The sequence below is a fragment of the Peromyscus californicus genome, unplaced genomic scaffold (assembly GCF_007827085.1).
Source record: "Peromyscus californicus insignis strain IS unplaced genomic scaffold, ASM782708v3 Scaffold_8__1_contigs__length_139910024, whole genome shotgun sequence".
Classification (NCBI taxonomy): domain Eukaryota; kingdom Metazoa; phylum Chordata; class Mammalia; order Rodentia; family Cricetidae; genus Peromyscus; species Peromyscus californicus.
In genome coordinates this window covers 115,768,937-115,786,254 of record NW_026294606.1, presented here as the reverse complement: position 1 = coordinate 115,786,254, position 17,318 = coordinate 115,768,937, and the positions used below count along the sequence as shown (strand labels likewise).

The 17,318-nt window shown below is 45.2% G+C and overlaps 1 protein-coding gene across 1 annotated transcript; it reads left to right on the top strand.

Annotated features, from left to right (window-relative positions):
* The first annotated feature begins 2,434 nt into the window (after positions 1–2,434).
* On the top strand, positions 2,435–14,336 carry Gins3 (GINS complex subunit 3). The gene is made up of 3 exons (XM_052728608.1): positions 2,435–5,755; positions 7,809–8,042; positions 12,355–14,336. Exons 1-3 carry the CDS (start codon positions 5,570–5,572, stop codon positions 12,583–12,585), a joined length of 651 nt encoding a protein of 216 aa, XP_052584568.1. The 5' UTR covers positions 2,435–5,569; the 3' UTR covers positions 12,586–14,336.
* Positions 14,337–17,318: the final 2,982 nt, after the last annotated feature.

Sequence of the window (17,318 nt, the reverse complement as noted above, 5' to 3'; positions counted from 1 at the left end):
TACACATGTAGTCACTGTTGGCTGAAGCGCTCTGTTTTCACAGTTACTGCAAAACCGACATTCAGCATGGCCGTGTCTCAGCTTCAACTCTATAGAAGTTAATGGAGCCCAATCAGTGGACTGTTTCATGGCTTGTGGGTCTAGAGAAACACTCGGGACTTAGCCTGTACCTTGGCAAAATATTTTTTAACTCCTGATTTCCACATCATTTCTTGCTGTAGGAGTCACTAATAGTAAATGCCTAAAATACACTTGGCAGTAGGGATACTGGGATGGGGAGAGACTAAAAACCTTCCTGCCCCTACCGCTATGGAGCTAACACTGTGAGAAGGGTAACTGATTGAAGCACTAAGATATAGAAAATATACAGTGTATTGAGAGTGATGGGGTGGTGGGGAAAAGGGAGTTTTCAGTACATTTTGCAGCGCTGCAGCAGAATACCACAGACTGGGTAATTTGTAAGGAACAGAAATGTATCCTTTCACAGCTCTGGATCCTGTGGGGTCCAGTTCAAGGCCTCAGGGGCTGATGAGAGCCTTCTTGCTATGTCCTCACATGGAAGAAGGCAGAGGAGAAAGAAGTCATGCCCATAATCCTTCTTATTCACTCATGAATCCATTCATGGGGACCGGGCCCTTGTGACCTACACACCTCCCAACAGTGTTGCATTGGGATTAAGTTCCAACCTATGCATTCTGAGGACACATTTAAAACATAGCAGGTAAATATGAAACATGAGCGAAAAGTAATTAGAACTGTAGCTGGAGAAGGCTTCATTGAGGCAGTGGAGTTTGAAGAAAAACCTGAGAAGAAACCAATCTTGTGGGAACGCAAGAGAAAGACAGTCCACACAGTAAAACAGACGACTGCAGAGTCCCGGGGAGTGAATGTCTTCGGCCTCTCAACAACAAAGTGGAGGTTATGGACAGAAACAAGACAAGACAGACAGCTAATGCTTGGACTAGGTTTGCAAGTATGTTCAACCTGCAACCTGAGGCCCACGTACAATCACTATAGCTACAAATGTGGCCCAACACATCATAAACTTAATTAAAACTTTATGAGGTTCTGGCCACTACTTTTGTGACTCAAAATGTGAGGTCCTTGGGTGTAACTATTGAAGCTAATGATGACTTTTTGCAGCATCAAAGGTTGGACACACCTGCCGGAGTGATGGGAAATGACCAGCTACTAGACCTTCTGTGACGGCGAAGGCAACTTCTGTGGGTGGGCCAGTGCCCACCTGGGAATAAGAATTAGGAAGGGATCAGGAAACCCTGCCAAACTCTAAGGATGGAGCCCCGTGCGTTTCTCTTTCTTCCTGCCCCCTGGGTCCTCCATACCCCTTGGATTTGGGTTTTTTTTTCACCTGCAGTACAACTTCCCCACTCAATGAGAGAACTGTAGACAGCTCTGGCATTCAAAAGAGCCGACTTAGCGGAGTCTAGTAATGAGATCTCTAATCCTAGCACTCTAGAGACAAGGCAGGAGGATCATGAATTCATCAGCCTTGGATACATAAAAAGAAACCTGTCTCAGAAAAAATAATAAGGCAGAAACAAAATACAGACAAAAAGCAAATTTAGAGTCAGGGAATGTGGCTCAGTAATAGAGTGCTTGCCTAGCATGCATGAGTTCCCGAGTTCAATCCTCAGTATGGGACGCACACACACTTGCACGCATGCACACATACATACACACTCACCAGGATGATACAAACACTTGAAAACTGCTTGTGGTTTGCAAATCTAAAGGCTCTGCCTCCTGAGGTTAGGCCATGACCACTAAGGCAGCTCCTATCACGTCCACTGTGTTCTAAAGCACTGCTGCCCCCAGAGTCTGCGATTCTCAAATGGCTGGTCTGTTCTCAGGACCAGCAGACTCTGTCAGAATGCAGCACTGCAGTTCAGTGCGTCACTAACACCGCGAACACAATGTGCAGTTCATGCAGATCGAGGTCTTCTCGGCGCACTTCCGGTCTATTGATTAGTTGGCTTAAGAGCTTTCTTGGCTCTTAGGACATAAACCATAGACAGACTCGTTTTCAATAAACCATGTGCCACTCCATCGAAGGACTGGCTGTTTTTAGCATCACAAACTCAAACCTTCACTCTTTTCACTTTTCTGGTTTCTTCACGTGTTTACTAGTTTAGGAGAAGAGAGATTAAACGGAGTAACAGTACACAGCAGTGGATAGTTTCATCAGAAGCCAAGACATTAAGTGAGAAAAACAAGACCATCTGATTTCATCTTAATCCTTTCAGTATTAACATGGTGTTTGTATTTAAAGTCAATATTCTGGTCTCTGCACAAAAGTGATACTCTTGTGATGTGGTTAACTCATTGAGGGTTTTTTTTTATTTCTATGTAAAAGTAGCTTACAGTCCTCAGCAGTAAATGACCTATATTGCTTTCAAATAAACAAGTTCATATTTCTATCCCAAGCCATATCTGCTGCCATATCTCCCTCTCAGCAGAAAAGTATACATTATCACTATGGATTATGTTTACTTAACTTTAAAATTATATTCATTTGTGTGTGCAGCATGTGTGTGTGCAAGTGTGCATGTATGTGTGCATATGTGTCCCATGCAGAGGGGGTCCCTGCATGTGTCATATGGGGAAGTGAACTGCAAGAAGAAATAAGAATGGAAACACGGTGCAGATTGAAGATTCCGGAAGTCTAATACCAGGTGATCCATTGTCAGCATATTTAAAACACAGTACAATTTGGGGAAAGTTTCCAGGCCACAATCAGTCCAATCAGTCCAATTCCAGATGCACAATAAAGCCTAAGGTATGACTACATAGAGACTCTTTTACAGAGTACATGTAACCATGAGGGTTGGTTCTACAGCTGAAAGGCCTAGAATCTAGTGTGGTCTCTGACGACAGCACAAAGGTCAGAAGCCATAAAGTACATGTGACATCTCCCCTAAAGATGGGCTACGGTCTAGGGAAGGAAGAGTCTGGGATGATCAGTCTGAGGAATTTGGGTGAGGTCTGTCCCTTCAGAGAGCAGAAAGGTCACCAGGTCATTAACAAGATCCACTCTCAGCTTTCTGAATGGAATGCAGGCATTTGATTTTTATCTCCTCCATTGAGGAGATTAGCATTACTGATTCACTTAGTGCTTCTCTGTGAGTATCAGGACCCTCTGTGTTCCCAACACCATGATGAGGCATGTGTACAGGAAACATTGGCTTTGTGTATGTGTTAGATAAACTGCCTTGGGACATAGGCTTGGAATGGCTGATTTATAAACTAAAGGAATGTTCACAGGTACCTTGTTTGCTATCTCTAGGAATTAGCTAACTCTGAAGGGGTAATTCCTCCCCATGTTCCCAAGGGTCAAGATATCATAAAATACTGATGGTGGTAGCAGCAGAGTTGGCAATGGTTGGACTGTGTGACTGTTAATGCAGGAAGTAAATGTGACTTTGTTGTGTAAGAGAAGCATGGAGGGAAGCTAAGGATGATGATTCCATTCATACGATGTTTATGGAGACCAGCACTGAAAAACAGGGGGAGATGAATGTAAATTTCCCTGGTTTCTTATTACCACTGCCAATGAGAATTTTAAATATGGTAGGCACAATAGCAGTAACCCTAGTACCTGGAAGCCTGAGGCAGAAGACTCCTGAGTTTAGTGTCAGCCTAGGCTGCATACAAGATGTTGTTTCAAAAATATGGTAGGATATTATAAGTGAAGGGAAGGCAAGTATTATTTGAGGTTAAAATGGTTCATTTATAGGACTGATGAAAACAATTTTATTGCTGCCATCTCTAATACACTTTTCATTAAATACAGATATTCTTTGATCTACAGCAGGGGGACTTCTCAATAAACTTATCCTACATTGAAAACATTAAGTGAAAATATATTTTATCCTTTACCCTACAAGATATCGTAGTTTAACTCAGTCTGCCTCAAATGTCCTCAGGACACATTTGGACAAAATCATCTAACACAAAGCCCATTTTAAAACAAAACACTGAATAGCTCATGTTATTTATCAAATACTGTATTGAAAATAAAAACAGAATGGCTATATGAATAAGCTTTTGTACCATTGTAAAGTAAAGGTTGTTAGTGGGACCATTGTGAATTGGGAAGCAGCTGTACCTAAGATCTGGAGACATGCAGGAAATTGCCAACAGTGTCAGCACATGCCTAGCTCATGCGGAGTTTGCTTCTGATCCTGTCATGTCAGCAAGAATATTATTCATAATTGTTCTTAAAGATAAGGTCTTGCCATGTAACTCAGGCTGGCCTCAAGCCTGAGATCCTCTTCCCTCAGCTTCCCCGTTGATGGGATTCTAGGCATGTGCCACCATGCTTGACACTACCGGGATCTTTTAAACTAGCTGCCTAGAATAAATTATTTTAAACTGACTAGCAATGATTGCTAAAAGAAGAGGAAAAAAAGTAAAGAAAGTGGTGTAAATATTTTAAACATTCATTTAACTCAAGTATTTTGGCAAGAAAAAACAAGCGACTGTTGCTTAGCATATGTAAAGTTCTAGTCCGTATTTAGAAGGCTATTGCTTAAATATAGTGAATTATGTGAATACATTAACAAATTGTTTCATTCAAAACTAAAAAGGGATGCAAAAGATGAAAGTCATGCACACCCCCTTTCCTGTGTACACATTGCTCACAAACTCCACTACCCCAGGAATGCCCTTCCACAGTCGGAATAAGTTCTGCAGCACACCTCTCAACAATCCCCCTCAACATGCATCCTCGTGTGAGTAGTGCCACAAACCCTAGCACCAAGCAACCATGACCTTTCCTTGTTCTGGACCCATGATAACACTTGGCACTGGAAATCTCGCGGGTAGGTGGCTGTCAAAAGACTAACGGGACTAGTCTAATTTCATCTTTTAGGAACTTAAACTAAGAGCCACAAGAGGAATTTGTCAGTTGACAGCAAAGCAAGCTGGAAGGTCCTGGAAAGGACTTAAGATTTTGTCACTTTTACGTAAATCTACCACTCCATCCAAGTTCCCACCCCACCTGAACCCATACCCCACCAAAACACTACAAATACTTTGTAACTCCGCACACAGTTAAACATTCGGGCTAGTGCTTGTGTTTTCGTTTCTTTAGTTGTTTTCAAAGACAAAAATTAACCTATCAGTGAAAAGGTTGTAATAAAAGCAGATTTAATGAGGACTGGAGTGGATAGTATATAATGGTTTTATTTGAAGCCCCCAAAGATGTTCTTAAATTTTATGTATCTATTTAAAGGGCTGCATGAATACAGTCCAGTTAGTACAAATGCACACGGTCCCTTCAACGAAGTTCAAGCTTCTACACACGTCTCCCAGCCTAGGCTACCAGTTGCGGGAGAACTTCCGGCCGACTCAGCCAGGGTTTCCGCTCAGGGCGGTGACTCGGGACCAGAGCTGTGACTTCATCGATTGCTTCCGCCTGAGCAGCCGCAGGCCCGCAGGGATCGACTGCTCGGGTCTGGCGAGTCAGGCGCGGGAAAGCCGAGTTTGAAGCCGGTGGGTTCGGTGAGGCGGGCGGCTTCCTCACCCCTTGACGCTGCCGCGAGCAGCCATGTCGGAGGCGTATTCACCGGTGGAGTCCGGCGCCCTGGGACCCGAGGAGAACTTCCTGTCCTTGGACGACATCCTGATGTCCCAGGAGAAGCTGCCGGTGCGCGTCGAGACGTCCATGCCGCGCCTGGGCGCCTTCTTCCTGGAGCGGGGCGCGGACGCCGAGTCGGACCACGCGCTGCCGCAGGTGAGGCGCCCCGGGGAGGCCGCGGGGACCCCGGAGAGCTGCACAGCGCTCGGGCTGGTCCCCCGCCACCGCTGGATTTGTTTTTAAAATACCCCCCGAAGGTCTTGGCTTTCCGAACGCTGGAGGATTGGCCCCAGCTGAGCATCTCGGGGTCTTGGTTCTCTTCATGTTTTCCCTAAACAACTTATTTGAGGTTTGTAAGTCTGGGAACTGCAAATGGCCTTGTGCATTCTGCAAACTGATGGCAGTGTCAGCCGCCTGTTCCCAAGGGCCGATTATCCAGTGTGGGCGGAAGCGGGGCATGGTGGGGTGGAGGAGGTGGGTGTAACTTAACTGTGTGCTAAGTTACATCCTCTCACTTCGGCAACTTCACAAAGATTGAGGGGCTTGGCCAGGGTCCCACCGCAGTCCGTGGTGGCTTAACCAAGTCAGTCCTCGGTAAAAGGTTGCTCATTGTTCGGAATGAATGTGGCAGCTCCGTGCACTAGCCCCTTACCCTCCCATAAACCTACCAAAGACTGGGTGACAAGGCTAGGGGCCTCCAGTAAGTGGTAAAGTAGAATTCAACTAGGAGATTTCTTTTGATTTCTGGCCGGTCATTTCATCTTGTCATGTTTTCCAATTCTTAAGGCTTTGAAAACCGTAGACATTGGCCCTTTCTGCCACCTCTGAAGCCACCTGACTTCAGATTGATTTCACTTTGTTCTCTTCTACCAGCATCCAGATTGGTACTTACATATACATACCATAGATGGAGAATATTCAAAGAAAGTAAAAAAGTATATTCATTTACTCTGGAAGACTTCCACTTCTGTTTTTGTTCTTTGTCGTGTTTTTGTTATACTCTGTTTTCTGTCTTTATTGCCTCATGACATGAAACCTCAGCCTAAGCTGATCTCACAGAAATTGAGAGTAGCAGAATGATAGCAGAGGCTGGGAAAGTGGGGGCGGGAACTTGATTAGCAGATGTCACTCTGGTGTTAATTAAGGCGTCCCGGTGTGCTGCTGAGCAGGAGGGTGACTGTAGATTACAGTGAGGCACTTGCCCTTTTGAACAACTGGAGAAAGGATTTTGAATGTGCTCGCTCTAAAGAAATGCTGTTTGAGGTGGGTGGTTAACTTGATTTAGAGATTATACAATATGAAAGTGAATTGCAGCAGCATCTCGTACCCCTTAAACGTACCAGTTAAGAATATGTGAGTAAGGGCTGGAGGCGTGGCCAAGTGAGTAAGGTTCTTGCTGCACTGGCATGAGAACCTGAGTCTAGAGCCACAGGACCCACATGAAAAGCCAGGCATGCCTGTGTCTCTAACTCGGGCAGTGGCAGGGTAGGGGCTGAGGTTGACTGCTGTATCCCCAGAGCCCACTGACCAGCCAGTTTGACTGAAATAGGTAGTGTGGGGTCGGCAAGAGAGCGAACTGTCTCAAAGTGAAGATGGAGAAGTGAGCACAGAGAACACTGTGACAGCAGTCTCCGGCCTCCACACATGCCGTGTGTACCAGGTAGACAGTGTGCGTCTACCTGCCTACACTGACAGACACAGACACACACACACACACACACAGACACACACACACACACACACACAGACACACACACACACACACACACACAGACACAGACACACACACACACACACACACACACACACACACACACACACACACACAGACACAGACACACACACACACACACACACACACACACACACACAGACACAGACACACACACACACACACACACACACACACACACAGACACAGACACACACACACACACACACACACACACAGACACACACACAGACACACACACACACACACACACACACACACAGACACACACACACACACACACACACACACACACACACACACACACACAGCTAAAAAAGGTAAATGACAATGCAAGTCTGTGGTTCGCTTCTTCATGTCACTTCTCGGTCACCAGTAGAAGAGGCGGTATTTCCCAGAAAACAGGAATTTTCATTTTTTCCCCACATATACTGACTGTACCTTCGTTTCTCAACTCTGTGTTCTTGCCTGATGCAGGGCACAAAGCTTGAGCTTCCCTTGTGGCTGGCTAAAGGACTCTTTGACACCAAGCGGCGCATCCTTTCTGTGGAACTTCCCAAGATGTACCAAGAGGGATGGAGGACTGTGTTCAGTGCAGACGCTAATGTCGTGGACCTCCACAAAATGGGGCCCCATTTCTATGGGTTTGGCTCCCAACTTCTGCACTTTGACAGTCCAGAGAATGCAGATATCTCCCAGTCTCTGCTGCAGGTAAGTAGTGTGAAGTTTTGGGCTGTGCATATCTTAGCAGCCAGTGATGGCAGCTACCAGACATCGTTTTTTACCCCTTGTAGTAGTCAGGGTTCTCTAAAGGAGAGAGAGAGAGAGACAGACAGAGAGACAGAGAGACTGTGTCTATCTGTACATGGGAACTTAGAGCTGGAGAGTTGGCCCAGTGGTTAAGAGTACATACTGCTCTTTCAAAGGACCCAAGTTCAGTTCCTAGTACCCATATCAGGCAGCTCATAACCACCTGTAGCTCCAGCTCTAGGGTATCTGACACCCTTTTCTGGTCTCCATACACATCATGTACTCAGACATAGACACACATACATAAAAATAAATCTTAAAGTGCTGAGGCATTAAAAAAATTTTTTTAAGATTATAATCTAGTTACAACATTTCTCCCTTCCCTTTCCTCCCTCCACTCCCTCCCATATGATCCTCCCCATTCTCCTCCAAATTCATGGTCTTTTTTTCCACTAATTGTTATTGCATGCATATATGTATCTGTATATACATATATATTCCTAAATATAACCTGCTAAGTCTATATGATGTTTCTTGTATGTATGTTTTCAGGGCTGACTGTTTCAAAAAAATAAAAAATAAATTGAAAGAGTATCTGTGGGCTCTCAGATCAATAAAAAGCTTTTAACTGGAGAAGAAAAAACAACTATTAAGGCGATTTATTAGATTGGCTTACATGATGTGGTCTCAGAAGTCCAACAATGGCCGTGTCACACCAAAGAGACTAAGAATCAGTAGTTGCTCAGTCCACAAAACTGGATGTCTTAGCAGTCCCAATCTGGTGCTAAAGACCTGAGGATTCTCAGAGAGCTGCTGGTTCTAATATCAGCTAAGGAATGCCACCCCAACAGGGTAGGCAACCTTGCAAGAGTGAGGGCAAGCAGACAGAAAGCATTTTCCTTCTTCATGTCATTTCATCTGAGTTGCCCCCAGAAGGTGCTGTCTACATTCAGGGTGGGTCTTCCCATCTCAGATGAAGCCAGTCCCTCATAGGAGTCCCTAGCAGCTTGTAGCTCAGTTGACTCCCGATCCAGTCAAGTTGACAACTAAGAGTAGTCATCACACTTGGGGAGACGTGTGATCCATAAACCTGGTTTGTGGGTGTTCTAGGGTGGCCTGCACTTCCGTTGTGTCTGCCAGTTTTTTTTGATTGATCCAGGGATGTAGACCAGTGGTCCAGTGCCTGCCTCTTATAATGTGAAATAAAACCTATAAAGGTTTTACATGATATATCCTGGAGGAGTGAGAAGAGGACTTAGGGATGGATATGATCAAGACACATGTATAAATTATCGAAGAATAAATAAAAGATACTGTATTGTTAAAAAGAAAACAACAGTTAATCTGACTGCTGTCAGTCACCTGACCAGGAGTCCACCCCAGAGGAAAGCTTGTTCACCTGAGGACCTGCTGAGGAAAAGGGAAGGACAGTTGCTCCTTAATAAGTTAATACATATACACCTTTCCCAGATGGTCTTCCTGTCCTAGAGCTTTGCCTTTTGGACACTGGCCAAAAAGCCACAGCATGTTTTCTCTAGCGCCCTGGGGTCTCTGACTCATCTGGAGTCCTTTCTACTTCTGCCATGCAGCTGCTTGCCAACTTCCATCGCAGAAGGCATGGCTTTCTCTCTTCCTCTTCTCCATCTTGCTTCCTTAGGCAGCTGCCAGGATCCACAGCTTGTTCTCCCTTTTGTTTTTCTCAGACTTTAATAAAATTGTCTCCAGCTTCAAAACAAGTGTTTTACACAATTACAGGGGCCTGTATAATGTTTCAATACCTGTATCTATTATATAATGTTTATGTCAGTTAAATATATGTATCTCTTCATTATTCATTCTTTTGTGTGTGTCTGGTGTGTTTACGTGTGTGCTCATGTTAAATGTGTGAGTGCAGGTGCATTCTTGTCCCGACACACATGGAGTGGTTAGAAGACAACTTTGGGTGTCAGTCCTCTCCTTCCAAGGTCTCTTTTGCTATCGACTACGCCAGTCTGACTAGTCGGTGAGCTTCCCGGAGTCTCGTCTCCCCTTCCATCTGACTATCAGTGAGCTTCCCGGAGTCTCGTCTCCACTTCCATCTGACTAGTCAGTGAGCTTCCCGGAGTCTCGTCTCCACTTCCCATCTGACTATCAGTGAGCTTCCCGGAGTCTCGTCTCCACTTCCATGTCACCACCGAAGCAATGACATTGCAGATGTGCAGTGCTGTGCCCGGCTTTTACATGGGTTCTGGGAATTCAGACTTGGGGCCTCACGTTTGCATGGCAGGTGCTTTCCCCAGTGACCTTCCTCCCCAGCCCCTTAATCATTTCTTCTTTAGCGTTTTGAAACGCACAGTTCATTATAGCCATCTGTAGGCACTTTATTGTGTGGTAGCACTCCAGAACTTCTTGTTCTTATCTGATACATTTAAAAAATGTATGACCTGCCTCTTCCTTTTTGTATTTACTTCCTAGGTAGGACCTAGGTTTGATTCCCAACACCATATGGTGGCTCACAGCCTTCTGTAATCCAGTTCCAGGGGGATCCAACACCCTTTTGTGGCCCCCACAGGTACTGCGCATATGTGGTTCACAGACATACATGCAGGCAATACACTCATACACCTAAAATCAATATAAAGGGAAAAAATTTTAAGTCTTACTTATTCTGTGGCTGTCTGATACCACAAAATTAAAGAAAGAAAACATTGCTATCCATTCAGTAAAAGCAGTTCATACACATACTGTAGACCAGAGGTTGAATTAAAAAACTGTAGAATGGCCGGGCGGTGGTGGCGCACGCCTTTAATCCCAGCACTCGGGAGGCAGAGCCAGGCGGATCTCTGTGAGTTCGAGGCCAGCCTGGGCTACCAAGTGAGTCCCAGGAAAGGCGCAAAGCTACACAGAGAAACCCTGTCTCGAAAAACCAAAAAAAAAAAAAAAAAAACAAAAAAAAAAAAAAAAAAAAAACTGTAGAATGGAAAGCTAAAAAAGAGGGAAGCATGCTTGTTTTCCCGAGACTTGGACCTTCTGTTGCTGGTTGTTTGAGACGGAGTCTCACGAAGTTACTCAGTGGCCTCTAACTTGCTCCGCATTCTAGACTGGCCTGTACTTAGGGTCCTCGGCCTCCGAGTAGCTGGGATTACATTCTGGGCCAATAGGCCCAACCCCCAGGACTTGTTCTTGAATAAAGTTGTCTTTTTTAAAATGAGTTGTGTGTTTTCTTTTTCTATCACTGCTTTCAAGTGTTTTAGAGTTGCTTCTAGATTAAATGATTTTTGCTGTGAGGCAGATGGAAACACTGGATCGGGGCTTGTGGTTTTTCCTCAGAGCTTTTTGATCTTACACATCTCCATCCTGCTCTTTGACTGAGAAAAATAGAAACTGAATCCAGTTGATTCCAAATCCCATCTGGTTGAAAGCTGTTCATTTTCATTTCTGTAGTCATTGTTACCAGTAAGGATGGGCCGTGCTTTTCCAGAGGCTTCTGTGTCCAGCCTCTTGCTGTGTCCAGCCCCTTGCTGTGTCCAGCCTCTTGCTGTGTCCAGCCTCTTGCTGTGTGCCTCACATATATTACTTCGCTGGTTTTAGTAACAATCCATTGGATTTCCATAACAACCTTTTTACTATAAAAGAAACAAAGGCTTTCTTAAGTAGCAGAGGGCACCCAAGCCTCCTGGGTGAGTCCTGAGACCAAATTCTTTGAAGCCATCTAAATGTTCCAGTATAGGGGCGGGATAGAAGGCTTAGTGGTAAGAGCACACATTGCTCTTGCAGAGGACCCGAGTTCAATTCCCAGCGCCCACTTCAGGTGGCTCACAGCTGCCTGCAACTCCAGCAACGTGAGGGCATGTGCAATCACATCAATATACACATATCCACATAATTGAAAAAATAACAATAATGCCATATATGGTGGTGCACACTTTTAATTCTAGCACTTGGGAGGCAGAAACAGGTAGATCTCTGAGTTCCAGGCCAGCTGAGGCTACATAGTGAGACCCTGCCCAATAAACAAGTAAATAAATGAACCTTTAACTGCTTCAGTAAAGCCAATACATGTGAGGGCCAGCAAGGCGGCTTAGCAGGATAAAGGCACTTGCAGCTGAACCCGATGGCCTGTGTTAGGTTGGGGGAAGGACTGTCTCCCACAAGTTGTCCTCTAACCTCTACTCACATACATGGTATCGCATGTGTGCTCCGTCTCCCCCTAAAAATAAGTTAACGGAAGGTTTTCAGTGTGTCTGGCTTTATGGGATGTGATATTGCCCCTGATTCTCTTACTCTTCTTCAGACTTTTATTGGACGGTTCCGCCGCATCATGGACTCCTCCCAGAATTCTTACAATGAAGACACTTCAGCACTGGTAGCCAGGCTAGATGAGATGGAGAGAGGCTTATTTCAAATAGGGCAGAAAGGGCTGAATGACTTTCAGAGCTGGGAAAAGGGTCAGGCTTCTCAGATCACAGCGTCCAATCTCGTTCAGAACTATAAGAAGAGAAAATTCACTAATATGGAAGACTGAACACGGAACAGCACTGCAACTTGTGGATTTATCTGTGTCCCTGATAAGACCTAGTTAACTTCATGGGTGACCCAAATGTGTGCTGCTTTTGACCTTCAGCAGGCTCCAAGCTTGGAACTACCTGGTTGGGGGCAGATGTGCATGCCCTTGATCCTGTTTGTCTTCCTGGACTTCAGTTACCTGCTATTCCACAGCAAGGCCTTTTGACCCAAGAATGCCACTGAGGAGGAGCCAGAGTCCATCTTAAATAAGGATCTTGGACATATACATGGTCAAGTTGGAACTGGGATTCCTCAGGTGTCTGGTCTTGTTGGCTGCAAAGGACAAGTACAAAGTGGGTCATCTCTGCCTGTTCATAAATTTCTCTTAAACTTGTTTGCCTTACCTTCCTCATGGTTGGACAAAGGACATCGTCCCCTCCATGCTGCCCTCCTGCTGGGACTTACCCCAATTTCCAAAACAGGAAATTGGGAGGGAAAGGGAAAGTCAGATGATGGCAGAGCAGAAAGGAGAAGACGTTGAGCTCTTGGGCCTGTAATCAGGGCTTTTGAACCAGAGTCACATCCTTCAGTCCAGCAGAGGGGCCGTGGTGTGTTTGTCAGTGGTCTCTGGAACACTGGCACGCTTGTTCCATTCCCCGTCTAGAAAGGCTGTCAGGGGGGTGTTAGGAGTTGGAAAGTAGTTGTTAAAGGGTGTTCACCAGCCTTTGTAATATCTGCATCAGGGGCTGACGCGTGAAGAGCCTCAGCTGAACAACAGCCTGGTAAGTGTTAGTCGGGAAGACTCCTTCTTTACATTTTTTTCTCTCCAGGGTTAACTACTGCACCATTAATGTAAGGAGGACTCCTGACCACTTACTGTTTAAAATTGCACCAGAGGGATGAGTTCTCCAGACCCTAGGCTATCACTGTCAAAAGCCTCATTTCCTAGGCCATTTGGATTGTCTAGTGGGCAGTTTCTCCATACCACTGGCCACCCCTGGTGTCCTGTAGCTACTGGAAAATATGTTCATTGTTATTACGGAGGGCTTTGGGTGCCCAGATCACACAGATATTGTAGCGGATACTTAAAATGACAGAGATGCGTGTAAGTGCCTGTCTTAGCACGGAATTGTTTTCATCATTTGACTTCATTTTAATTAAGTGATGGGCTTTGCATTTTGTATATGTGCTGTCTAGCTGCCAGGCTGCCGGGAATCAGCAAATCATCTAAGGATGTGTTCTTTGATCTTATTTGACTGTAATGCTCAAATCTGTGTTTCCACAGCTGCATTCCTGTTTGTACAATAGGCATAAATACCAGGAACATTTTCTGTAGGGAGTGTGCTCTGCCCTAGCAAAGTGACACTTCATTCCTACCACAGCTTTTATGCACATTCAGGGCCCAGGAACCAGGGGCAAAGAGTGTGTTAGCCTCCATTCTGGCGACTCTGCTTTCGCAGGTAGCTTTGTTTTTAAAGAGAATACTGAGACCGTTGATATATCTTTCCTTTTAAAAAAGCATAAAACAAGTTTCCTCAGAGGCCACGTATTCAGAACTTGTTTTAAATTTTGATCAGATTATATCATATACAGTTTTCAAACCCATGTTCAGTTACAGTATCCTTCAAGTCTGTCGGACTATTCGTCATCCCAGAAACCACCCCTCCCCAGTTCAGGTTTCCAGGTAATTGTTTAATTCATTCAAAGAATTGATTTTTTTTCCTCAAAAAGAATGAATTGTCTCAAATAATAAAGTGCTTCTTAAATTCAGAGAGTGAATGTGTGCCTTTTCTCCTTAGGGCTCTCTTCAGGTACCTGACCGTATTATAGACAGAAAACTTGGTTCACTCTGTAGGTTTCCCCAGGGACACATTGGGCTGTGAGAGGAGTGAGGCAAGGCTGTTTCTGAGTTCTTTCTGCTGTCCCTGACAGCTCCAGGCTTAGGCTGTGGATCTTTGTCTACCTTCTGATGACTCCCAAGTTCAGAGCTCTGGTTCAGCTCTCACCCTCTAATCCTAGACTCGTACCCAGCCACCTGTGTGGTGTTCACTAGCATCTGACAGATGGAATCATGGTCAGGACTGCGTTCCCAGTCTTAGCCCAATCCACCCTTGTGCCCTTTTCCTCTCTGTTGGTGACAGCTTATCTTTCCTTGTCCTTTGGCTCGGGACAAAAAAAGTGAGTACTAGGCTAGCCCTTCCTATCATTCTCCATCTCTTTTAGGCCTACCTTTAAGTAACTGACCGTCTTTCCTACCTCACCTGCCTGCTCCCAGATGGTCTGGTCCAAACATCAGATCCAATCGGCGTCTTTCCCACCTGAGTGGAAATGGCCACCCCGTCATCCTAGCAGTATTTGTTAAAAACTCTGCCTTTAGTCCACTGACCAATCATCACCTTTCTCACTGCTTCTGTGGCAGGAATAGTCTTTCTTATTTTACATAAAGATTCCACTCTCTCCCTAAGAATGATGAGGCTCTTGCACAGCTGCTCATTTCACATCGGCATCACGGAACCAGGGAACTGCTGTGTCCGAGGTAGTCACAGTCACACAGGAATGGGAAATATTAAGATCTCCGAGAGCTCGTTTAGGAGATGGTTTCAGAGCTGCAGAAATGTGGCTTGTCCTTAGTAGTCAGGAGCCCTGGGCTCAGTCCTCAACACTATTAAATCCTACATGGAATTTCTTGTTCCATCACCAATCTTCATGGAACTTCAAGAGGGCTTTTTAATCTGTATTCTTGAAACGATGGTGTTTGAGGCCAAGACTGTCCTTTGCAAAGAAAACTGGAAACTTATGTGTGTTTCTAGAAGTATTTTTGGTTTAAAGAGGAAAATATGTACTTCAGGGGTTTTATAGAACAAAATGTAGACTATATGATTATGAAATGACTCTGGATAAAAGTGCTTGCTGCCCAGGGTGACAGCTTGAGTCCAGTCCCCAGGGTCCACATGGTTGAAGGAGAGAACTCATGTCCTTAGACTGTCCTCTGACCTCCGCATATGCACCAAAGCCCATGTGTGTACAGCACACAAAATACATTTTAAATTTTTCAATGTAATAAAAAATTACTCTATGCACCATAGTTTCAACATTAGTTGTCTAGAAAGGTGAACCTTTTAACACGGACTACACGAACAGTTTTCTAAACGATGGTTAGGTGGGACCGGGGAGATAGCTCAGGCAGTAAAGCTCAGGCCTTGCCAACATTAGGACCTGAGTTTGATCCCCAGAAACCATGTGCAAATACCAGGCACAGTGGTTACACACTTGTAACCCTGGCATTGGGGGGGCAAAGATAGGCAGATCCTTGGGGCTCACCTACCAGGCAGCCTCGCCTACTTAGCCAGCTATAGGCAGTCTAAAGCCGAGTAGGAGGCCGGGCGGTGGTGGCGCACGCCTTTAATCCCAGCACTCGGGAGGCAGAGCCAGGCGGATCTTTGTGAGTTGAAGGCCAGCCTGGGCTACAGAGCGAGATCCAGGAAAGGAGCAAAGCTACACAGAGAAACCCTGTCTCGAAAAAACAAAAAATAAAAAAAAAAAGTACAGTATCTGAGGAATGACACCCGATGTTAACCTCTGGTTTTCATACTTATGTACACATATGCACATGTATCTGTATACACAAACATACACATAGAAAAACAGTGGAATTCTCTATTCCTAAAGAAAGGTCTCTAAAAGTTGGAATTCTATTGCTAACTATTGATATGCCCTCTTGAGTGACCTTCCTTTATAAATAGTGGATAAAATGTACCGTGAAGGGAGGGCCAGTCAGGAGAGCCACTGTGCTGGTTCCTCTTCTCATTGCTATGCAGGGTCGATTTTGACTTGGTTTAAGGGGACTGGGTGTGGACATGGCAGCAGGCAGCTCTCTGGCCATGGGGACATGCAGCTGGAACTCCCCTGGAAATGGAGCCTGACATAAAGCTCCTGCCAGCCCTCATTGACTGGCTTCCTCCAGTGAGTCCTGAAGATTCCGTACGCCCCCAAACAGCACCACCAAATGGGGACCCTCAGTGACCAGCTTCCTCCAGTGAGTCCCCACCTCCTGAAGATTCCGTACGCCCCCAAACAGCACCACCAAATGGGGACCCTCAGTGACCAGCTTCCTCCAGTGAGTCCCCACCTCCTGAAGATTCCATATGCCCCAAAACAGCACCACCAAATGGGGACCAAGAGTCCAAAGACGTGGGGCAGGTCACACTGAAGTGATACCATCTTACTAGAAGCAAGGGACGGACGGACAGACAGACAGAGCAGGAGGGCGGGCCTGCTTTGGTTTGGTCATTTCATGGGTTTTTTTGGCCTGCTGCTTGTCTGCCTAGTGAATCCAGCAGACAGTGTAAACCAAATGGTTTGCTTGGCAAGTGGCAGCATCCTCCATCCGGCCCTGAAGGCAGGAGAAGACAAGGAAACTTCAGGGGATGCAAGAAGAGAAAGGAGCCCCTTCTCCTGGAGTTGGATGAAGTCCTTCATCCACTGAGCCAAGAACTAAGGTACAACCAACAAACCTGCTTTGAAGATTGCCTGCAGAGATGAGATTCCCTTTCCTAAGATAGAACCTCAGACAAGGATGTTAGAAACAGTAAATAAAAAAGGTTACTTGGGGTTAGAGTATTTACGACTTTAGTTTTTTTTAAACCTAAGCAACACACCTCAAAACTGCCTTACAATTTCTTTTACAAAAAGGAAATGCTTAAAGAAAAATAAACCAGCTTGTATTTTTGTACTTGTTTTTAAGAAATCGCT

Bases quoted from the DNA above. Each gene is read 5' to 3' on its own strand.
- Gins3 (XM_052728608.1), top strand. From the start codon at position 5,570: ATGTCGGAGGCGTATTCACCGGTGGAGTCCGGCGCCCTGGGACCCGAG. The intron at 5,756-7,808 runs GTGAGGCGCCCC...TGCCTGATGCAG, and splicing joins CGGACCACGCGCTGCCGCAG to GGCACAAAGCTTGAGCTTCC. The intron at 8,043-12,354 runs GTAAGTAGTGTG...ACTCTTCTTCAG, and splicing joins TCTCCCAGTCTCTGCTGCAG to ACTTTTATTGGACGGTTCCG.